Consider the following 24723-nt stretch of genomic DNA (forward strand, 5'->3'; position numbering starts at 1 on the left):
TGGTACCCAGTCTGGTTTGTCTGGCGTACCCCTTGAGCTGTTCCTTTATTCTCCGAGTGCCCCCTACCTCGAGGATCTTTACAAACGTGTTCAGTTCTGGTCTGTGGGAGCGGCGCAGGGCGAGGTGTACTCCGACTCCGCCCGGTCACCTGAGGGACACACAGGAACATGGATTAATGCAGTACTTTAAAGCAAAAGTACGTGAGTATTCTGGCAGTACTTGGTGAGTAGTAGTCGTAGATCTTGACCACGGCAGGTTTGAGGTTTTGAACGTCCGTCTCCTTCCCCAGACGCAGAAGGTACGACACGGTTTGGTCCTTGGACAACTGTGAACAGAGGAACAGCAGGAGTAAAGGAGGAGGAGCCAAAAAACTAATAAAGTGCAACATTCAGCTCCAGAACTCATCACTGCACCACCTTTTCTAAACTTTTATTCAGCAACTTGTTCTTCTCATGTAGCTGATGCAGGGTTTAGACGCAAACTCGCTGTATGAGTGTATTTTCAATTATGGCGGCCTCTACAGCGCTCCAGGATCAATTGTTTGATGTACAAGACCTGTGCAGACCAGCTCTCCGAGGTCCTCAGCACATCCACCACCTGAGCCTCAGCCTGGAGAAGGTCCCAGTCCTGTGGAAGACCTCCTGTGGAAGACCTCCTGTGGAAGACCTCCTGTGGTAGACCTCCTGTGGAAGACCTCCTGTGTGATCCCGGTTCCTAAAACAGCGCATGCCAGGGAACTGGCCCACTACAGACCAGTCGTCTTGACCTCCTACTTGGAGCGCTGAGACGGTCATGTTCTTTGACTTCTTCAGTGCCTTCATCACCATCAGACCGGCGCTGCTGCGGGGGGGGAGAGATGGTGATCGACTTCAGGAGGAGGTCACTACCGCACACACCGCTGAACATCCAGGGGAGGACACTGAGGAGGTGGACAGTTTCAAGTACCTGGGTGTTCATCTCAACAATAAGCTGGACCAAGAAGGGCCAAAGTCGCCTCCATCTTCTGAGGAGACTGAGGTCCTTCTGAGGAGACTGAGGTCCTTCTGAGGAGACTGAGGTCCTTCTGAGGAGACTTGAGGTCCTTCTGAGGAGACTGAGGTCCTTCTGAGGAGACTGAGGTCCTTCTGAGGAGACTGAGGCTTCTGCTCAGGACTCTTTATGACTCTGTGGTGGCCTCTGCTCTCCACTACGCTGCCGTACGCTGGGCCCCGGGCCGCACAGAGCGGAAAAAGAACAGACTGAAGAAATACACACAATAATCCCTGTTTTTAAATCACTTTATAAACCACTTGCTCTATGATGTAAACCTGCACTGCTAATACTGACTATAACATTTTTGTTATAGTCTGTTTACTTATTATTTACTGTTTATATTGTTTGTCCCCACAAAGTCCTTGGTAGTCATTGCATATAAGATATATCACTATTTATTATTTACCGTAATCGTTTTTTCCTTTCTGCCTATCTGCTCACCCCGAGTGTTTCTAAGAGCTGAATGTAGCAAGTTCATTTCTCCAATGTGAGATCAATAAAGGCTTATCTCAGTTTAGTTTAGTTTATTTGTTTATTTGAGCAGTTAAAACTCTACTCAAAAGGAATGGGTCGAAGCAAGAGCTGATAAGCGCCCAGCTGCCCACCCCCAAAATCCATACAATAAAATAATACAAAAGAACATAGTGCAAAAGGAACAATTTTAAAGCTGTAAAAACACAGAGGGAACTCACCTCCCGGATGTAGATCAGAACATGGTCGTCTTTCTGCTCCACACGATCCACGAGGTCCTCGAGCTGCAGCTGCAACACAGACACAAGGATTAACAGTAGTAGTAGTAGTAGTAGTAGTAGAAGTAGCAGCAGTAGCAGTAGTTGTAGTTGTAGTTGTAGTTGTAGTTGTAGTTGTAGTTGTAGTTGTAGTTGTAGTAGTAGTAGTAGTAGGGGGAACAGCCCTCTCCTGGTTTAAATCTTATTTATCTGACAGGCAACAATTCGTTAATGTAAACCAAAAGTCTTCACCGTGTTCCAAAGTGTGCTATGGGGTGCCACAAGGTTCAGTGCTCGGGCCAATTCTATTTATACTATACATTCTTCCATTAGGTAACATAATCCGAAATCACAATATAAATTTTCACTGTTATGCGGACGACACACAGCTGTATTTATCAATAAAACCAGGTCAGACAGATAAATTAGAAACACTTAGCTCCTGCGTAAAAGCCATAAAGACATGGATGACAGCAAATTACCTCCTTCTTAACCCGGACAAAACCGAGGTTATTATATTAGGCCCTCAAAAACTGAGAGAGTCTTTATCTCAACAGATCATCTCCCTGGATAATATTAGCATATCAACGAGCACAACAGTAAAAAACCTCGGAGTTCTGTTTGACCAAGACCTCTCTTTTAAAACACATATAAACTAGGCTTGTAAAATAGCGTTCTTTCACCTGCGCAACATTACTAAAATACGAAATATCCAAACTAAGAGCGATGCAGAAAAACTTATTCACGCATTTGTCTCTTCAAGGCTGGATTACTGCAACAGCCTGCTGGCAGCGTGCCCTAAAAGCTCCCTGAAAAGTCTTCAATTAGTTCAAAATGCAGCTGCAAGATTGTTAACCCGGACAAAGAGAAGAGAACACATTACACCTGTGCTAAAGTCTCTCCATTGGCTTCCTGTTGAGTTTAGAATAAAATTTAAAATCCTGCTCCTCACATTTAAATCCATAAAGGGTTTAGCTCCGCTTTATCTCCAAGACGCTGTCATTCCATATCAGCCAACCAGAGCTCTCCGCTCTCAAAACTCAGGGCAACTAGTAATTCCTCGAGTCTCCAAAATTACTGTAGGAGGCCGAGCCTTTAGCTCCAAGCTCCGGTTTTGTGGAATAAACTCCCAGCCCACGTTAAAGAAGCAGACACAGTCCCTATATTTAAGACTAGGCTCAAACGTACCTCTTCGAATTAGCTTATAATCAGGTCAGTTAGGTAAAGCACTAACCCACAGCCTGAAGTAAAGCTGCCTCAGGAGAAACACTGCTGTGGGAAGTACGGTCCACTGAGCGCTATCCTCTTCTTCTTACTGCAGACTTTGTTTTATCATGATACAATACTTAATTTATCTGTAGTCTGTTCATCACTATTCACATGGTGTCTCCTGTCCCACTCCCCCTCGGGAGTGCCTGTCTAGATCGAATGGAGGAACCTGGGTGAACGGAGGAACTGGCATTCTGGAATCTGAGGACTGGACTGTCTGTGATCTTGGCCCGTCTGCTGAGGGATCCTTCGGCCCTGGGTCTCTATAGCCTGTCCGTCCATGGGAGTGGATCTCTCCTTCTGTGGTTCTCCCCAAGGTTTCTCTTTTCTCCTGCCGGGTTTTTGAGTTTTTCCTTGCCGTACTGGAGAGTCTAAGGACGGGGGACGCCCGCGCCGCTCATCGCTACCTTTGGACATTATATTTGCCTGGATTCACCTGAACTTTTAATTGTCATATTTATTGCTGTGTTTTATTGCCTTGATGTTTGTTGCAGCCCTTTGAGGCGACTTCTGTTGTGATATTGGGCTATACAAAACCATTAAACTTGAAACTTGAAACTTGAAACTTAGTAGTAGTAGTCGTAGTCGTAGTCGTAGTCGTAGTAGCAGTAGCAGTAGCAGTAGTAGTAGTAGCAGTAGTAGCAGTAGTAGTAGTAGTAGTAGTAGTAACTCACATTGTTGAGGTCTCTTTGGTCCGGGACAAAGCCTGACAGCATCTTCACGTCCAGGATGATCATGTTGGAGCTGCTCTGTTCTCCAAAGTAACTGCAGGAAAACAACAAACGAGTTTCTGCCTGAATAATAGTTTGATACAGTGATTCTAAAACATCCCGGCCTGAGTAGAAAGTACTTCTACTGCCCCCTGCAGTAACTGTCCGTGTTCTTACTGAGCCGTGAGGTTGAGCGTCAGGACGGTGGAGTTACACTCCATGTGCGCCTCCGCCTTCACCCCCACGCTCTGCTCGTCCCGCGGCGTCGGGATGTTGTAGTGGGTCGAGATCTGAGCCAAACAGACGACTCTTTGAGGACAGGATTCACTCGCTGAGACCCCCCCACATCAAAGGCCCTCCCACCCCTCACCTGCACGGAGGCACAGGCGCTCCCCGTCACCTCCAGGCCGTACTGCCCCACAGCGCTCTCCAGTGGCCGCTCCTGGTACAGCAGCTTGTTGCTCTGGTCCACGGTGAAGGACATGGATGGGTCTGTGGCGCCGGGAGGAGCCTGCACCACCACAGAACTGGAGCCATCGGGACTGTAGACCAGAGTGGAGTACAGCGCCAGGGCCTGCAGCGCCACCACCGTGTCCTACAGAGGAATTACAGCTCATTAGCACTGCCGCTGATACTGAGAAAGAGAGCCGGTACCTGAGTGGACTTGAAGCCGCCGTAGGGGTTCTGTTGGCCCGTGAGCCAGCGGACGATCTTAGAGGCGTATCCCAGCTCCTCCACACCGACCTGGGGCTGCGTGAGGGTGGACAGCAGCACGTACGCGGAGGTCTCCACCGACAGGGAGGCGGAGGAGGCGGCGGACCAGTGCAGGAACCCGCCTGGAGACACAGAGGAGTGTAATACAGGCCCGAACACACCCGTACAGACGTCACAGGGTCACAATAGTTCCCTTAAGTCAAGCTTTATCTGAGCTACTGCTGTTCACCATCTTTGTAATGATTAGTGGTAATGGGCAGATGATTGTGGAGCTCTGGAAGTGACATGAGCAACAAAAATAAATGGCGTCTCCACATGACTTCAAAATGTTATTCCGAGATATGTTTCCAAAAAAGCAAGAAAAGGCTTAATATGTGAGGGACCATGATGCATCAGTCGTACCTCCCTCGTGCGCCTGTGAGTACAGCCTCTTCAGGAGCTGAGCTCGTGTCTCTGTGTCTCCGGCCAAACTGAACACGTAGGCCATGAGCGCCGTGGTGTAGACGTTCTCCATGTTCTCCGTGTGGTTCCTCAGGCAAGACAGGCTCTTCTGCAGCACCGGGTCCTACAAGAACACACAGAGGGACAGTGGTAATACGTAGATGAAGCAACAGCAGCAGTAACTGTGGTAGTGAGAGTTTATTCCTTACAGTTGTGGAAACATTCATCTCCAGGAAAGCAGCAGTGATGTAGGCGCTGAGGGTGACGTTGTCGGACACTCCTCCCTGAAAACAGCAGCAGAAGAACCAGGATTAATGAGAAGAATGTAAAGATGAGAGTTCAGGAATATGGAACATGGTCATGGCAGCAATTTATGTTTTTCCCATTGGGCGCCCAGTCCAATGATCAAACAACCCAGAAAAATAAAATAGATGAAAACTCCTGTTTATAGGTCAGGCGGTCTCCGTATTGAGCTGACCTTCATACGGTTGTTGAAGAGTTTCCTGACCTTCATACGGATGTTGAAGAGTTTCCTGACCTTCATACAGTTGTTGAAGAGTTTCTGACCTTCATACGGTTGTTGAAGAGTTTCCTGACCTTCATACGGTTGTTGAAGAGTTTCCTGACCTTCATACAGTTGTTGAAGAGTTTCTGACCTTCATACAGTTGTTTAAGAGTTTCTGACCTTCATACAGTTGTTGAAGAGTTTCCTGACCTTCATACGGTTGTTGAAGAGTTTCCTGACCTTCATACGGTTGTTGAAGAGTTCCCTGACCTTCATACAGTTGTTGAAGAGTTTCTGACCTTCATGCGGTTGTTTAAGAGTTTCTGACCTTCATACGGTTGTTGAAGAGTTTCTGACCTTCATACGGTTGTTGAAGAGTTTCCTGACCTTCATACGGTTGTTGAAGAGTTCCCTGACCTTCATACGGTTGTTGAAGAGTTCCCTGACCTTCATACGGTTGTTGAAGAGTTTCCCTGAAGGCAGGAAGCAGCCGTCCTCCCTCTGTCGGCTCTGGAGCCATCTCCGGGACTGGTCCAGCTTCTGCGGGTCGATGTAGACGAACTTGGACGCCTTAGAGAAGCACCGCAGCACGAACGTGGTCAGCCTGAAACACAGAGGAAAAGCGGTCATAGTAGGAACATAGAGCCAGTACTTAATCACTAAAAGTCGGGTTTTGCCACTGTGTGTCTCCTTCAGGCCCTGACCCGGTGGTTGAGAACCCTCACCATGTGTTTCCGTCGCCGCGGCCGAACGCGCTGTACGAGCCGTCTCTGTGCTTGTAGTTCAGCTGCCTCTGGTATCCTGCAAAACAAAAGTCTCATAAGACCTTTTCATGATAAGAAGGGGCGATGTGAGGCACAGGACTGTATTTTATTATGTATTTTTTTATTTTTTTTATTTATCAGGGACGATACAATCAACATAGTTACAATTAATATTTGCAGCTGATGCGATGCATGAACAGCTTGTAGCTAGTGCTAGCTCGCAGCTCATGTCCCTGGTTGGGCCTTTCTACACAGTTTACAATAATAAAATACATAAATACAACATTTGTATAAAACTTTGTCAGTCACACTCATACACACTGTATGCACTCACACCTACATTCACACAGTAGTGTAGTGACAATAGTGTGAAGACAGACTCAACTAAAACTGAACAAACTGAATCCGACACTTAAAGCTGCACCACCTGAAGGTTATTATTAAGTTTTAATTTTGAAAGTAGAAGTAGTTGAGTAAAATCTCTCAGCTTTTGCCTAAACTCGTTTCTAGTAGGGCTGCACGATTAACCTTTACCAAATCGAGGTTTGCGCTCCTGCGACGTAACTTAACCTGAGGATTTTAGAAATGTTCGCCAATCAGAATCATTGAGCCTCTTCCTTTGGCTCCTGCCAATAAAAACTCACTGCAGAAGAATCATGTTCGTCTGCTCTGCAGCCGCTTAGAACCAACTGCAAACTATTCTCACTAATAACAAACGAGTGTCCCACAACCTGCAGGGCGGATTGTTGCTGCCACTGCCTCCGCTCATCACCCTCTGCACGTACAGCATCATTGTGTTAAGGAGAGTCTAATTATCTTTACAGATAATATGGTTTGAATATGAGACAAATATCGTGTTGTAGCTTGTGATTCGGAGAATGCATTTATGACGCTGAATCGGGAGAAAGTGTTTTTCTGACAACTCCCTGATGAAGCTGAAACGTAATGACTGAGACCCGTGATGTTAAACAGCAGTTTTAAAAGTTTATATGGAACTCAATGCTCAATTTCATGAAAAATAAAACATGCTGTATATAAAATATCAGAATCACAAATCGTGCCGTAGTTTCCAGCTCTCTCAGACCCTTTGCATATCTCGATTGTTCACTTTCATAATATTAACTAATTTAGTGCAAAGGTATTTGACAGGAGGACATGTGGCAGCAGGAGAACAGGGGAAGGAAGGGCATCAGGCTGAAGCTCACCGCTGCTGAGGAACTTGAAGGCGCGCTCCTTGACCTCTGGGCTGAGCTGCTGCGTGTCCTGCAGGTACTGGAGGATGTAGATGTTGGGGGCGAGCAGAGCCATGTTCTGCTCCCCACAGCCGTACGGCATCTGCAGCAGACCGTCCAGGTTCTTCAGGGCCCGGCCCAGAATGTCCCCTGGAGTCACAAGAGCAAAGGACACGGAGGTCTTTAAAGACAGAGGACACAGAGGTCTTTAAAGACAGAGGACACGGAGGTCTTTAAAGACAGAGGACACGGAGGTCTTTAAAGACAGAGGACACGGAGGTCTTTAAAGACAGAGGACACGGAGGTCTTTAAAGACAAAGGACACGGAGGTCTTTAAAGACAGAGGACACGGAGGTCTTTAAAGACAGAGGACACGGAGGTCTTTAAAGACAGAGGACACGGAGGTCTTTAAAGACAGAGGACACGGAGGTCTTTAAAGACAGAGGACACAGAGGTCTTTAAAGACAGAGGACACAGAGGTCTTTAAAGACAGAGGACACGGAGGACTTCAAAGACAGAGGACACAGAGGTCTTTAAAGACAGAGGACACAGAGGTCTTTAAAGACAAAGTATAGTATGGAGAGTGATGTTTTACCGAGGACAGAGACGGAGGCTTGGTCTGATCCCGGGATGACGTTCGCAGGGAGAGACAGCTCCACCTGCTCCTTCAGAGTCTCCCCTGAAACAACCACAGTTTACAGGGTTAAACCAGGACTGGACAGAGACATGAAAGACATGATCAATGAATACAAGAATCCCAACATGTTTGTAGAGCTGTAAACTACAGGGTTAGCAGCTTGATTGAACACTCCAGGACCCTGAGCTCGTTTGCTTCAGACCTTGGTAGCACAAGGAAGGAGATGCTACAGACAGTACAGAGAAATACAAAGAGGAGAGCAAGACAAACGGAGGAGGAGAGGACACGCCTATGTTTATGGAAGAGCAAGGTAAGTTCAAAGCTAGGAAATGAAAATAAGTCACTGTATTGTATATTAACTCAGAAAACAAGCTGCAAAAGTTGTTTACATGTGCCTACATTGTTGCATGATGGATTTCTACCCATTTTTATCTTTGATCTTGCTCTCGGCCTGATTGGACCTGGTGTTAAACGTTTGAACCACTGCTGCCTTTGGGATCTGCAAGTGACCATTCAAACTGCACTTTCCCCTCAGTGAACAACATTTCCCCCTAATATGAATGTGTTGGACCTTTGGGACAGAGCAGCCAGTTGTAGGTCTTCACCACCTCCGTTCCCTCAGCCTGAAACATGAAACACAGTGAGTTAAATAACGCTGTTGTTGAAGCTGGTTTCTGGTGCAGTTTGAGGCGCAGACCTTGACCCGCAGCTGTTTGGTGACCACATCCACGCGGCCTCTGTCCGGGACGCTCAGCACCTCGTTGTCGCACTGCACCTGAGACGGGACGGCCTCCGCCCTCACCGTCACGTTCACCTCACCTGCAGGAAACACACACGGTCATTGAGCTCAAACAGTCCGAATGGTAAAAGAGCGTCTGTACCGAGGGTCGTGGGGAGCATGGCCCAGCTCAGGGTCTTGGTCTCGCTCCCACAGAGGCAGGACGTGTACAGGTCTCCGGACAGAGGGGTCAGCGTGAAGTCTGAGGAGGCGGCCGGAGTCACGTGAACCTGAGGACACAAAGAAAGATGTTGAAGCAGTTTTCCCCTTCATTGGCCTGCCTGGACACTCACCATGATGCAGGAGGAGAGGTAGTTGAAGACCGTGGCCTTCAGCTCGAAGCTCTCTCCGCGGATGATGGAGTAGGGCAGCGACAGCTCCAGGAAGAACGGCTGGAAGACGGTGAGCTGCTGACGAGGCGCGAGTCCGAACCCGTGCGGCGACAGACAGAAGGCCTCGGTTTCCCACGTGGTGATGGTGTCGGGGACGGAGAGGGCCAGGGCCGCACTGCCCGACGCCCTGAGGAACCAAGTCAGAGGTTACCATACGAGTTTAAGTTGTTTCGTGACTGTTTTTGTTCTGATGTTGCTTCAGCTGAATGTAAGTCACGCTCCTTGAAGCTCTCGAGATCCGGAAAGCACAGGAAGAAAATGCAAACTCTGCGCTGGGCTCCCATGTGATCTGGGTGTTGAACCTGTGACCTCCTTGTGAAAGCACTCACCCCACTTCCACCAGGTCCCAGATCCAGGTCTCGGGAAAGAAGGTCCGGACCGTCTCCAGCGGGGGAGGAGGTGGAGGACCGCTGCCATATTGTCCGAAGTTCCCTGCAAGTCCAGGACTAGCAGCAACTAGAAAAGAGACGTCAGATCGATGTTTAAAGGTGAACTAGGCAACTTTTTGTGTTGAAAAAGTTGAGATCAGTGCGTCGATGTGGTCGGAGGGAAATGTGCGTCTCCACCCACTTCAATGTGCCAAGTCTGGAGTGGCAACATCACAAAGTGCTTCTACTGAGGCAAAATGTCATGCTGTTGTCTGCGTTTTGAGACACAAGATCCTGCCCTTGATCCTGGAGCGCCCCCTACAGGCCGTCGGGAAGGTAAGTAAAGACGCTATGCTAACACCCAAGCATGCACTGAATGGTCAAATACCTATTCATCTCAACTTCTTCTTTCAAGCTGGACAACTCCTGTACGACTGAAAGCCTACACAGACAACTATTAATCTCAACTTAATTTTTTTTACATAAAAAGTTGCATAGTGCACCTTTAAAGACAAGATCCAAACGACAGACTGCTGACAGACTGGTAAGATAAAAATCGAAATAACACTTCAATGTGCAACAAGAAGAAATCAGAGTGACACAAAAAATAATTGAGTGAACCTTTTACTGAAAACAACTAATAAACTGAAATAGTTTATTTCTGGTGGACGGTTTTCACACCGTCATGACTTTGTCCTGTCGCCGGCTCCAGTAACGACTCCATTTGCGCCGAGGATCCTTCGGCCAATCAGATCCTCCGGCTCCGAGCTGGGGACATTTTTACGGGTCTTCCACTTCACTTTTTTGTTCCATAGCCCTCAGGATCTTTTAAGAAATTCCAAATGCCTGTCATACTGCGATCCACCTCGGGAGCCTCTGCTTATGCAGCTCAACAACCCGACCACGATCAAAACAACACTTTGTTTTTTGCCTTTGCCATCTGGACAAAGTCACGACAGAAAATGGCTCTGAATCCACATGTTTGTGCAGATTTGGGATTTTAAAGTCATGTGGTCCTAAACCTTTGATCAGCTGTAAAAACAGACTATTGTTTTCAATAAAATCTTTACTCAAAACATCCCTTTTCTTCTTGTTGCAGATTGATGCTCTAATTGGAAAGTGTGACTTGTTTTCTCATTTTTCAGCTGGTCTTAGACTTGATCAGGACGGTATAAGCAGCTCACCACGGGATCTCATCAAGGGGTAGTGGTGGCGGTAGTATTCACGTTGTTGGTGGTACTCTGTCCCTCTGAAGTTCACACAGGACGGACTGCGGATGAACAGGTTGGTCGCCATTTTCAGTCCTTTTTCCTGTGAAGATATAAGGATTATTAATATTCATATTTGACGTGCTCTCTCAGCGGTTTAACACAAGGTTTCATGGCCTTCAAGGCGTCTCACCTTCAGGATGTTGTAGACGTCGTTCTTGTCCCCAGACTCTGGGTAAGGCCTCGGATACAGGACTGATCTTCTGTTTCGAACTTTCATACACCCCATATGGTCCTCCACTTCATGAGGGAAACTCCGCGCCTTCGTCACCGGCAGGAGCCCGAAGATCTGCACAGGTCAGACCGGCTTTAGTCTGGGATTAGGCCTATTGTAGTCCTGCTGTAGAGGAGCTCAGGCAAACAGTTTCATCCAAGGTCATTCGTCTCTCTCAAACTAGTGCCACTACCACTAAAAACATGTACAACAGGTTCCCCTCTGGGGCTAGGACTCCCCTGAAAAGAGATTCTTTATCTCAGCGGGACTTTCCTGGTTAAAGCAGTACTAAGTAACTTGTTTACCTTAATAAATCCTCCCCGTAGTCCCTGTGGGGGTAATACAAGTGTTAATGTGATGACGGGGGGGGGTTTTCATCTCCCCCTGGTGTCTCTGGCCACAAAACCACACTTGCAGGTTTTCCTGCTCCTTTCCCTGAGACCCAATACACACTAGTAGAATCAAAAAGGTACTTGAGAGGCCATAAGCGACACTGCAGGTGTTGTAGCATGACAGGAAAGACAAAGGGACAGAGGGATATTGTTCATCCAGTTACACAATGGAAATATTTAGTTTCACTCAAACCTGGCTGTAAATACTGTTTAAGTGGTGCTAGCCCGCAGTTACCTTTACCGTTAGCATGTTAGCTTCTTCTTCATGATTCTATCAGTGTGTATTGGTGGCTCCGGTCCGATGGCAGTCAAGTTGCAATTGTGTTTTTCTGGGCAGAGACACCAGGGGGCGATGACAGACCCCCCAATCTGTCATCGCAGACAGATTGGGGGGTCTGCGATGACAGATTGGTGTGGGGGTAAAACACCTGTATTACCCCCAGAGGGACGACGGGAAGGATTTATTATGGTAAACGAGTTATTTAGTACTGCTTAAAATAAAGGTCAATTACAGGCAAATTTCTAAAAAATCGTTTTGACCCAAAATATCTGTTTGAGTTTTTGTTACTTTTCTTCAGGAATATATATTTTAAAAACATCTACTTTTTACATCACTAGTTTTTGCTTGTATTTTTACTTGGCTACTCTACTCACCTCGGCTGTCTGTAACGGGGCAGTCACACCGTGACGATCGAGACATACGCTTCACATACGAAGAAACTTTCATTTGCGTTAAATCTCTGTTTATCTGTCCAAGGTTGTTTGGATGGAAAAACCAGCGTGTTGCTGAATTTCAGGACTAAAAGACTGAGATCCACTGGTCTATGGCTTCATGTCTAACACTTGACTTTCACTGGACTGTCAGATAAAGTGCTCAATGCTTTTCCGTCGCAGATTTTCCTCAGCAGTTCCTCATCGCCCATTACTGCCTTACGTGACCTTTTCAAACTCTCCTTTATATTCCTGCCCAAGTCCTAGTCCAGTACCTTGTCTGCATTCAGGGTTTTGCCCGGTTTCTGGATGAGGACGCTCTTGTCCACGGCGCTGAGTCCACACAGAGACAGAGGAGACGCCGAGACCTTCAGGGAACTGCTCTCCCCAGGCACCGAGGAGGGAGGAGAAAACTCCAGCTCCACCTGGATAACACACAAGTATAAGAACTCCTCACTCCTCCTGCCGCTCCATCCAGGACTCAGACCTTGTTACTGAAGCATTTCTCTGTTTTGAAGTCGTGGGACGCAGCGATCACACTCTCACTGGGCATCACGGCGTAGGCCACGACAGTCACTGCAGGAGCCATGTCCGGGGTCATGTCCATCCTGAACGTCAGACTCCCCTGTGTCACTGAGAGAACAGAACACACGACCTGCAGCTGAGCACTCACTCACTCAGAGTAAAGACTGTTCCTGAACATGGCTCTAGTTTTCTCAAAAGGATATTAAAAGTATGCATTTCCAGTGGATTTAATAAGAAAAGGAGATGGAGAGACATTAGGCACATCTTTCGAACCTTCCAACCTTCTTCACGCCATGATTTTTTATTCTATTCATTTGTTTATTTGATCGGGACAGTGCATGGTAATGAACATATGCATGTAAGCAAGCCATGCTGGATTGTAGCCTCAGCCGTCCCCCACTCACACTCTCACACACCCTGGCCTATTGTACATGTTTTAGGAGAAACTGGAGTACCTTGAGGAAACCTACGCAGACACAGGGACAACATGCAAACTCCTGAACGCTAACCGCTGTGCCACCGTGCCACATGATCCTGCCCCTACATTGTTCTAACCTTAACCCTAAACTGCATTCGTCCAATGAGAATTTGTGGGGGCGTGGCTTATGGCTTAACTTTGTTGGAAATGAAGCACATTAGCTCCGCAACACGGAGAGAATCAGCCAGGGCCGGATTTAAGTAAAATGGGCCCCGGGGCTAAATTTTTTTCAGGGCCCCTCATAATCAATATTTATTTAAATAGTGTCTTAACAACATCTGTATATACTGTATGTCTCTCTGTCAGATTTCTCTCTCTCTACAATGAAGGGAAAAATGACCTGGTTGAGTCCGGGTTTATTCTCTCGTAAAAAAAATCATCTGATAAATGTGATGGAGAATGAAAAGAGAGAGGGAACTAGCTTACAGCCCGTATTGAGTACACACTTTTCTATGTATGCCCAGGGGCCCTTCAACGTGCCGGGCCCCTGAACCTCATAAATCTGTGACTTTGTTTCTCTGTTGTTTGCAGTTTCATTACTAAAAAGTTACTGATTGTTACTTGATGAAGTCATTATAATCTAATAAAGGTTTTGTAATTGTAATGAGTTACTGCCGGTCAGTGACGGTGCAGGGCGGTCGTACTTGTGTCCATGTAGTTGCTGGATTGTCCGTAATAGACGATGACTCCTCTGGACAGGACCTGAGGAAGAGGAGGTTTATTCTCTTCAGTCGACACAATCACAAACACAAGTACTGCTCCCGTTACTACAACTATGTTTACAACTGCTGATGCTGCTGCATAATGAGAGATAATCACACTTTCATTGAATTGATTTCATGTCAGCAGTTTTCTTTTATTTGTCTTAAGGCTTTCAAACATTGCTCCATTAGAAACAGTGTGTTGATGGTGGTGGTACCAGGTACATGATGGTGGTGGCGCCTGTGTCCTCCCCGATGAAGGTGTACGTCAGGGTGAAGCTCTCCTCCCCCTCACAGGCCAGAGTCCGGTCCCCGCCCTCCACCTCCAGAGAGCTGGAGGTCTTGCTGTGGAGCGACGGCGGCTTGATCTCCGTGAGGTGCAGAGACGCTTCAGTGAAGTGAGGGTTTCTGTAGCTCGACACGTACTCACTGTAGAGACTCGCCTGAGAGGAAGAGGACTGAATGAACACGGTCCACAAATCCAGAGGTCATACAGTAGATGCAAACACCTCCATGACCCATCCATCCATTTTCTTCCACTTCATCCGGGGCCGGGTCGCGGGGGCAGCAGTCTCAGCAGAGATGCCCAGACTTCCCGATCCACGCACACCTCCTCCAGCTGTTCTGGGGGACATAGTCCCACCAGGGTGTCCTGGGCCTTCGACGAGGCCTCCTCCCAATAGGACATGCCTGGAACACCTCCCGCGGGAGGCGACCAGGAGCCACCTCAGCTGCTCCTTTCGACAAGAAGGAGCAGCGACTCTACTCCAAGCTCCTCCCGGGTAACTGAGCTCCTCACCCCCAGCCACCCTGCAAAAAAAGCTCATTTCGGCCGCTTGTATTCACGATCTTGTCCTTTCGGTCATTACCCAAATCTCATGACCATAGGTGAGAGTGGGAACGTAGATCGATCGGCAAATCGAGAGCTTTCCCCCGACTCAGCTCCCTCTTCACCACGACAGACCGATACAGCGACCGCATCACTGCTGACGCCGCACCGATCCGTCTGTCCATCTCACGCTCCATCCGTCTCTCACTGAGAACAAGACCCCGAGACACTTGAACTCCTCCACTGGAGGCGAGGACTCCACACCGACCCGTAGAGGGGAAGGAGAACCATGGCCTCAGATTTGGAGGTGCCGATCCTCATCCCGGCCGCGACACACTCGGCTGCAAACCGCCCCAGAGCAGCTGAAGGTCCTGATTCTTTGAAGCCAACAGAACAACATTGTCTGCAAACAGCAGAGATGAGATCCTGAGGCTCCCAAACCGGACGCCCTCCGGCCCCTGGCTGCGCCTAGAAATTCTGTCCATAAAGGAAATGTACAGAACCGGTGACAAAGGGCAGCCCTGTGGAGACCAACACGCACCGGGAACAGGTCTGACGTATTGCCAGCAATGCGAACCAAGCTCCTGCTGCAGTCATACAGGGAACCGGACAGCCCATAGCAGAGGGCCCCGGACCCCATACTCCCGGAGCACCCCCGACAGGGCACCACGAGGCACACGGTCAAACGCTTTCTCCAGATCCACAAAACACATGTGGACTGGTTGGGCAAACTCTCGCGAACCTTCGAGGACTCGATGAAGGGTTTAGAGCTGGTCCAGTGTGCCACGACCAGGACGAAAACCGCATTGTTCCTCCTGGATCCAAGGTTCGAGTATCGGCCAGATCCTCCTCTCCAGCACCCTGGAGTAGACCTTACCGGGGAGGCTGAGGAGTGTGATCCCTTGGTAATTGGAACACACCCTCCGGTCCCCCTTCTTAAAGAGAGGGACCACCACCCCGGTCTGCCAATCCAGGGGCACTGTCCCCGACCGCCACGCGATGTTGCAGAGACGTGTCAGCCAAGACAGTCCTACAACATCCAGAGACTTAAGGTAGGGCGCATCTCATCCACCCCGGAGCCACCGAGGAGCTTTCTAACCCCCCCCCCCCCCCCCTCCGCACTGTAAACAGTGTTGGTGAAGCACTGCTTCCCCCTCCTGAGGCGATGGATGGTTTGCCAGAATGTCTTCGAGGCCGACCGAGAATCCTCCTCCATGGCTTCTCCCAGACCTCTGTGACCTCCCGAGCTGCAGCACACTTGGCCTGCCGGTACCTCTCAGCTGCCTCCGGAGTCCCACAAGCCAAAAAGGCCAGGTAGGACTCCTTCTTCAGCTTGACGGCATCCCTTGCTTCCGGGCGCAACCACCGGGTTTGGGGACTGCCGCTGCGACAGGCACAAGAGACCTTACGGCCACAACTGCGAGCAGCCGCTGATATAATGGAGGAGGAGAACAAGGTCCACACGGATGAAGCTCTTCCAGAGGTGGGAGTTGACAGAGGGATCTTCCAGACGTTCCCAACAGACCCTCACAACACGCTCAGGCCTGCCTAGTCTGAGTCCCAAGGACTCCAAGAAGGCCGGGTACTCTGCACTGATGTTGGGCCCGTAGGCAGAGACAACGGTGAGAGACCTGTCCCCAACCCGTGACCCTCTCGTTCACCGGGGTGAACTCCAACACATGGCGGATTCCAACTCGATTCCAACTTGGAATCTGGAAAGTCTTCTGAGCTGTTCTTCTGATCCGTCACCTCGGACCTGTTTGCCATGGGAGACCCTACCTGGGGCATAAAGTCCCAGACAACAGAGCTCCATTCAGGCACTCAAACAACCCCACCACGTTAAGGTAGCAGCTCACGGGGTTGACCTCCATGACCCGGCCCGGATAAAGCGGAAGAAAAGGAATGGATGGAATATACTCTTCCTATGAGATTAGCTTTAATTCTGCAGGAGGTTTGAGGGACACATTTAGCCCCAACGTTTGGAAATAACACATTGAGAATCTTGTGAAGTTTAATAAAGCGTCTGAATGAATGAGGTGATGTTAAAGTTCACCTTGAGAGCGAAGTCTCCGGGGAAGCTGCTGGTGTTGACTTTGAACACGGCCAGTCCGTCCCCGTCGGTCCGAAGGCTCTGCAGGATTTGGCCGTTGGATTTTTTGAGGTGAACCTCAGTGTCGGAGACCGGAGTGTCGTTGTGATGCACAGCTTTCACCTGAACACAACGCAGACAAGAGACACGAGACAAGAGACACGAGACACGCAGACACGCCGACACGCCGACACGCCGACACGCCGACACGCAGACACGCAGACACGCAGACACACAGACACACAGACAAGAGACACGCAGACACGCAGACACGCAGACACGCAGACACGCAGACACGCCGACACGCCGACACGCAGACACGCAGACACGCAGACACGCAGACACGCCGACACGCAGACACGAGACACGCAGACACACAGACACACAGACAAGAGACACGCAGACACGCAGACACGCAGACACGCAGACACGCAGACACGCAGACACGCAGACACGCAGACACGCAGACACGCAGACACGCAGACACGCAGACACGCAGACACGCAGACACGCAGACACGCAGACAAGCAGACACGCCGACACGCCGACACGCCGACACGCCGACACGCAGACAAGAGACACGCAGACACGCAGACACGCAGACAAGAGACACGCAGACACGCAGACACGCAGACACGCAGACACGCAGACACGCAGACACGCAGACAAGCAGACAAGCAGACAAGCAGACACGCAGACACGCAGACACGCAGACACGCAGACACGCAGACACGCAGACACGCAGACACACAGACACGCAGACACGCAGACACGCAGACACGCAGACACACAGACACACAGACACACAGACACGCAGACACACAGACACAGGCTTTACCAACACATGGCAGAGACAAAAGTGTTTCCAGTTCCTGTGGGACCGATTCAAAGTGGCTCCTGATTATCAATTTGAATTATTGAATCATTGTATAAAGATAAAGCACCTTATGCATTAAATTTAGTCAAAAATGCAGATATTTTCAGAGACAAAATGTATAATATGTTTTCATACCACAGGTTTGTTGCATGAAAAGGTCAGTGTTTGTGTGTGGTCTGTACCTTCACGTCCAGGATGTCTCCTACGTTGTATCTCTTCGGCGCGTCCACGAACTCCACTTTCCCGATCTGATACGAGAGCTTCACCTTATGCTCCACGAGCTGCTCAACATCTGAAGGAAAAATATAAAGAAAAACAATTTTACACTTTGACAAAGAAGTTCAGGAAATTGAAAACATTAAAGCATTAAACCACAAGAATAAGTGGTTAATTTAAATGAACCTGCTGAGCCGTGGTGTTCAGAGTTTGTAGATGGAGCTCACCTGTTCCTGCTTCAGTCATCTTAGCTCTGATATAATATTCGTTGTTCATTTGGGGAAGAGATTCATTCTTGAACTGATCCGTCTGAACCATGAACGTGGCACAGCCTTTATCCACCTGAGAAACACCACAGGATATTGTACAACATTAGGAGAGAGTCGGGGAAAGATGAGCCACTTGTGGTGATTGTGTAAAAACAGTAGATTAACAAACACAAACACAATTTTACTGTTTATTTAGTGGAGTCAGATGAACCATCAGATTTAAGGGGTTAAAGGTGAACCATTAAATCTTTTTTTCGACATATTAAGGTTTCCCATTGGCATAAGTAGTAGAAGTAGTTTTGTTTACCTGCTTCTGTTCTTTGTGGCACACAGGCTCTAAGTCCAGTCGGCGGCTGCTGTATCTGTTGAGTTCATAAAGTCTGCACATCTGAACCTCCACTGACCCCGGCACCGACTGACCAAACGTGTATCTGCAGGAGATCAACAAATCATCATTAAATCATTAATAAATGATTAATAAATGATTGTGTTGGGAGTTTGTGTCAAAGCAAACTTCACAGATGTTTTATATGAGTGACTCACTTCGCACACACTTGGAGCTCCACCTGTTCCAGCGCGATGCTGACTTCAGCCGGAGCCTTGATTTCCACAGAGAACTTTGGGAGAACTGGAGGAGAAACAGAGCGCGGTAAAAACATTCAGAATCCGAGTCTTTCTGTTTCATTGATTATATATTTTTATCATCATGATCGTCACAAATGTTATTTTATTTCACCAGAGTCTGAGCTTCAAGCTGTGACTGAGGCAGGATTGGTTTGAATGATTTTCAGGAAAAAACGTCCCAATGATAAGTCTGCAAATACCGAGTCGATCGTATAGGCATTCATTTGATCGACTGAAGCAGGTCGAGACGTCTGAGATCAGATAAGAACCTTTTTCATTGTTTATCTTGTAGTAGTAGTAGTAGTAGTAATAGTAGTAGTAGTAGTAATAGTAGTAGTAGTAATAGTAGTAGTAATAGTAGTAGTAGTAGTAGTAGTAGTAGTAGTAGTAGTAGTAGTAGTAGTAGTAGTAGTAGTAGTAGTAGTAGTAGTAGTAGTATTCTCACCATATTTCTGGACCTGGAAGCCGTGTGTGGTGGTGGATCCGCCTGAGGTCACAGACACGCTGTAATCCCCCTCTCTGGCCTCTGGGGTGAGGTCGTAGGAGAGCTGCAGGATCTTCCCCTCGGAGCTGCGCTCTAACCACTGTGCCACGCGGTTGTCCAGCGGGTCCTGATTGATTATAATGAGTGATGATAATGTTCTGTCTAACACTCACTTAATTTCTGTGACTTTACCTTTATCTCAATGACGTCGTACTGAAACAGAAGCACAAACACGGTCAGATCCAACAGGAAATTATAAATACGGTTCATTCATCGATTCATTTATTTATTTGTTCATGTCATCACACAATACGTTTCTCTCACAAACATCATCTCTTACATCATCAATATGAGCTTGACTATTTAGTTTTAGAAACGTAACTTCTTTGACTCTTTTTATAATAACTCCACAAATTGTGATTTTCACATTTTCAGTTTTGCCGATTACTGAAAATCAGATCGATTGTTTTGTCTCAATCAGTTAAAGCTGAAATATTTATTTTTGTCTCAGATCTTGGCGTTTGGTCACATTTGAGCCCCGCCCACTCTGAGTCTCTGTGATCTGATTGGCTGCAGAGTTACACTGTAGGTCAGACACGTGAGTCTGTAAAAGGCTGAGGCCTCATTGCTCTTCAGTCACAGACTGAGAAGTGAAGAAGGAAGTCATGGAGACTCTGCTTTATGTTACCCCCGTGAAGCCAGACACAGGCTGGGATGGAACATTTGGGCTTTATTCTGTTAACAGACAGAATATAGTTTTCAGACGCGGCTCTGCCTTTGCTGACTTCAGCTGAAAACCTTACGCAGAACTGAGCTAACTCTGCGCGAGACCGGGGACGTCAGTCTCTGATACATATTTAGCTACAAAAAGAAAAACAACCTTAAACTTGGCATACGAATGACTAATTACAGATCTCCAGTAAACTAAATGTACTCAACTGCTTCAATACATCAATGTTTGTCAACAATATGAAATAACAATGAAAATATCGGACCAACGTCTGTAGTAACCGGACGCTAACGGTCGCTCGCGGCAGTTGTCGTTTTGTACAAAGAACATTCAAAACATACAATTCTCATGAATTAAACATCTTCCCAAAATGAACAATTGTCCCACTAATGTTGCCCACACAGAGCTTCATGTTCTCAACCCACCTGTAAACAGACAAAATGTAGTTTTCAGACGCGGCTCTGCCTTTGCTGACTTCAGTTGAAAACCTTACGCAGAACTGAGCTAACTCTGCGCGAGACCGGGGACGTCAGTCTCCTACGCACGGGCCGCTACTGCCATCTTGTGGCGCAAGTTAGCATAGCACCAGAAATTACGCCTTAACAGGTAAATTGTACATAACCAAAATAAACATTAGTGATGAATTAAAGGTTAAATAAAAATTAAAAAATGTTGGGGGTGTCTTTTTATACTTGAACAGTCCTGGGGGCCACACTCTGCTTTAGAACATTACACTTCTGCTGGATGCAACAAGAAAATATTTAAAAATCCTGTATATAATTAAAATACTAGTTAATTATTAATGACTCTCATTCTACAAAACCAACCCTTGTCATGTGTATCTGCTGTAGAGTCATGTTTGTCCCAGCTCTTACAGCAGATAAAATATATACATATTTCTTCAACATTCATTTGCATCAATCTAATTTCTAATGTTAAATTATCATCTCTATTTCTTTTTTAATTTACTTATGACTTTAGTTTCAGAATGTACCTCTTACAGCACATGTATAAAGTTCTGTCTAAAGCAGAGTCTCCATGACTTCCTTCTTCACTTGAAGAGCAATGAGGCCTCGGCCTTTTACTGCAAACCAAGAGCTCACTGTGTTTAGCTCATGTTACTGTGACTCACGGTTTCTGACCTGAAGTCTAACTCTGAGGAAAGTCAGTTCACATTTACCCTGAGAAGGTTGGAAGAGCGCCCCCTTGTGTAATAATAATAAACACGCCTACTGTTCTTTCAGTTGTCCCGGGCCGGCCCTGCTGTTGTTTCTGAGTAAACATTTATTTACCAGAAATGCCCCAAATCTGGAACCGGCCCAGGCCTGTGCACTTTAGCCCGAGTCATTTCAACAGCTCCAAACATTTACTCAGACTGATAAACTGCTTCACTCACAGAACCCACGGCCGGACGCAGCCTGGAGTCCAGCGTCACCACCCGGAAATGCACTGGGGACAAAGAGAGACGGGTCAGGACACGAACCCCTGACCACGGGCTAACCACTCTGCCACTCACCCGTCTGTCCGGGCAGGTACAGCGGCTTGTCCGACTGCACGAACGTCCTCACGCCGTAGTTTCGGATCTGAATCTTTCTCGTCTCTTTCTTCATAAACCGTTTCCCCTGAACGTCCACCTCGAAGTTCTGGATGTCCGAGTTCTCCACCACCGGAGCCTGGAGAACATGATCCAACCACAGGGTTTTCTATGTGGAGCGTGTTTTGTTCTTCCTGTAGGGCTTTGTCCTCACTTTGTTGGGCTCATTAACCTCTGAACCTGAACCGAGAGGGTCTTTTTCCTCACGTCATCACATTTTTTTTCCATCATTTTTTTGTTGGGTGTTCAACTCATTTTTGTAGCTTTATTTGTTATTTTTTATTTTGTAATTTTTATCACATTTTTTGTCATCTTTTTGTCAATTTTTTGTCATTTTTTGTCAAATTTTAATCAAATTTTTGTCATTTTTTTGTCATTTTTTGGTCACATTTTTGTCATTTTTGGGGAAATTTATCATCAGATGTTTGTCATTTGTATGTCACATTTTTGTAATTATTTTGTCAAATTTTTATCACATTTTTGTTATTTTTTGTCAAATTTTTTGTCAATTTTTAATAAAATTTTTATCAATTTTTTGTCATTTTTTCGTCCATTTTTTATCACATTTTTTGTCATTTTTTTGTAAATTTTTTGTCACATTTTGTAACATTTTTGTCATTTTTTTGGTCATTTTTTTGGTCATTTTTTTGGTCATTTTTTTGGTCATTTTTTGTTAATTTCTTTTGACATTTTTGTGACACTTTTGCCTCTTTTTCATCAATTTATCGTCACTTTTTCATCAATGTTTTCTCACTTTTTTGTCACATTTCCGTCTCAGTTTTGTTGCTATTTTCACACCTTTTTTCCAGAAGCTTTTGGACTGGGGTAAAGCCAAACTGGAGAAAAAGGTGCTCGGTTCAGGTGGGAGTTAAGGGGTTGAAGGGCGTCTGACCTGGAAGGAGCTGCAGTCGTGCTTGTCCTCATCGAAAGACTGACTGTAGATGGTTTTCCTCTCTCCTCTGGACTCCAGAGTCACCGTGACCGTGAACTCCTGCTCCTCCGGCAGCTGCAGGAGGCTGACGCAGAACTGGACCTCAGCACCGGACTCCACCACCGCGGGCACCACCACCAAGAACTTCCTGCAGCCACGAGGAGAGAAGAAGAAGAAGGTTTAGAATAAAACAGTAATGAGAGTCTTTGGGATCCGTTCTGAAGACTGGCTCTTTTTAATATAAAACTGTAATAACTCCAGCCAGATCATATCTAAGAAAAAAGAAGCTGACCGGCCCACAGTACACAGAATTCACCCAATACAAAACAGTTTTCTGCTTGTTGGTGAGATTAGCCGTTACTGGAGGTTCAGGGTCAGGGTTTAACCTCTTACCCCCCGCCTGAACCAAATGCATTCTGTCCTCTTTGGCCATTATACAGGCCTGTGTAGCACCTCATTTGAAAGCTAAGGCCCACGAAACGGATATTTTTCCTCGCGTTGTTGCTGTGTTGTGTCACCTTTTGTATGTTTTTTTTTATTATTTTGGTCACATTTTTGTTTAGTTTTTGTCACATTTTTTTGTCGAGTTTTTGTCACTTTTTGTTGATTTTTTTGTCACATTTTTGTTTAGTTTTTTGTCATTTTTTGTTGAATTTTTGTCACATTTTTGTCACATTTTTGTTTAGTTTTTGTCCCATTTTTGTTGAATTTTTGTCACATTTTTGTTGAATTTTTGTCCCATTTTTGTTGAATTTTTGTCACATTTTTGTTGAATTTTTGTCACATTTTTGTTGAATTTTTGTCACATTTTTGTTGAATTTTTGTCACATTTTTGTTGCGTTTACATCCTTGTTTTCTTCTCATTTTTTGTCACTGTTTTGGTGCTTTTTTCTCAAGAAGCTTTTTGATTGGGGTAAAGCCAAACTGGAGAAAATGCTCGGTTCAGGTGGGAGTGAAGAGGTTTAACTGCGTTTCACAAACCTCAGACTTCAGTTTGAAAATGTGAGTCCAGTAAACTGTTGTGTTGGGACAGTTCCTGAAAGTGTGAGTCAGTGAAGCTGCTCCTGTGTTCAGCCCATGGAACATTCTGGAAAGATGTTTCCTGTGTTTGAGTTGGAGCCAGAGTGGACGTGTCTTCAGCTTTAGTCCATTGAGACACACTGATGTTTATTCCAATGTCCTGTTGTCAAACTTCCTTTAGGTGATCAAGTGAAGGCACATATTCCATATCTGACACTTCATTACATCTCTTAGATATTAACCCTTTTTTCAACGGACCTTTTAAAAGTATAGTTCATGTCTGAGCTGGGACGAGGACGAGGAAAACATGGAACAAAACTACGGATTGTTAATATTTGAAAAATCTGCATTCGATTTTTGTGACGCAACTGATTCAAATCCTGTATTGAATGTTTTCCTTTGAGTTTCCACTGAGAAAAAAAGGAACTTCCCGAAGTGCTGGGTTGAACTCATGGGGCTTAACACTGAAAAATAATGTTTGTAATGTATATTACTCACGGTTCTGCATTGGTCCTGAGGCTCAAAGCCGAGAACAGGAGCAGGGCCAGGGCCGCGCTGCTGCCGGGACGTCCCATCTCTGAGTGAGGCTCAGCTCCAAACGCTCTTTCTGAACCTCGGCCCCTCTGTCAGTGTCCAAAATCAATGAGCAAACACTGAAACTCTGTCAGTTCAATTCTGTTTATTTGTAGAGCACAATTCTTACACAAGGCAATTCAAAAAACAGATTAAATCAATAAAGAATCTACATAAAAAATAATCAATTACAGTAAAAGGCAAGAGTGCAGATAAAATACTTTCAGTGTAATATTCATGGGCAAAAAGAACGGTTTTCAGCCAGATATCGGCTTGAGCCCCTCCCTGAGATGGTTCATACAGCTCTAATGTGTCAGAAATGGACTCTGGTGCAGGGCTGTTTTAACCCCTTAACTCCCACCTGAACCGAGCACATTTTCTCTAGTTTGGCTTTACCCCAGTCCAAAAGCTTCTGGGAAAATAGCAACAAAACAGACGAAAACAATGATGGAATTGTGACAAAAAAGTGGCAAAAATGTGACAAAAAATGACAAAAAATGTGACAAAAAATGACAAAAAATTGACAAAAAATGACAAAAAAAGACAAAAATGTGACAAAAAAATGACAAAAATGTGACAAAAAATGGCAAAAAATTGCTTAAAAAAACGACGGAAAATTTGACAAAA

The 24723-nt window shown here is 46.4% G+C and overlaps 1 protein-coding gene and 1 long non-coding RNA gene across 2 annotated transcripts; both read right to left on the reverse strand.

Annotated features, from left to right (window-relative positions):
* Positions 1–67: 67 nt before the first annotated feature.
* LOC306977208 lies at positions 68–1794 on the reverse strand. The gene is made up of 3 exons (XR_013793813.1): positions 1726–1794; positions 221–326; positions 68–149 (listed from the first exon to the last, which is right to left on the reverse strand). It is a non-coding gene; the product is annotated as an uncharacterized lncRNA (long non-coding RNA).
* Positions 1795–2090: 296 nt separating this feature from the next.
* LOC306969187 (alpha-2-macroglobulin-like) lies at positions 2091–24098 on the reverse strand (the record flags this gene model as incomplete). Its single annotated transcript, XM_079564787.1, has 33 exons — positions 2091–2150; positions 3705–3795; positions 3918–4030; positions 4111–4335; positions 4395–4576; positions 4857–5019; positions 5105–5179; positions 5848–6004; positions 6126–6201; positions 7370–7546; positions 7992–8075; positions 8605–8656; positions 8731–8852; positions 8915–9041; positions 9105–9330; positions 9533–9659; positions 10756–10882; positions 10973–11128; positions 12432–12581; positions 12644–12789; positions 13804–13861; positions 14079–14303; positions 16743–16901; positions 17838–17947; positions 18099–18213; positions 18448–18571; positions 18684–18768; positions 19210–19375; positions 19441–19461; positions 21375–21427; positions 21495–21651; positions 22465–22651; positions 24022–24098. The coding sequence occupies 33 exons, from the start codon at positions 24096–24098 to the stop codon at positions 2091–2093; spliced, it is 4173 nt and encodes a 1390-aa protein (XP_079420913.1).
* Between the last annotated feature and the right edge of the window lie 625 nt (positions 24099–24723).

The sequence above is a fragment of the Gobius niger genome (genome assembly GCF_951799975.1).
Source record: "Gobius niger genome assembly, chromosome: 1".
NCBI classification, from domain to species: Eukaryota; Metazoa; Chordata; class Actinopteri; order Gobiiformes; family Gobiidae; genus Gobius; species Gobius niger.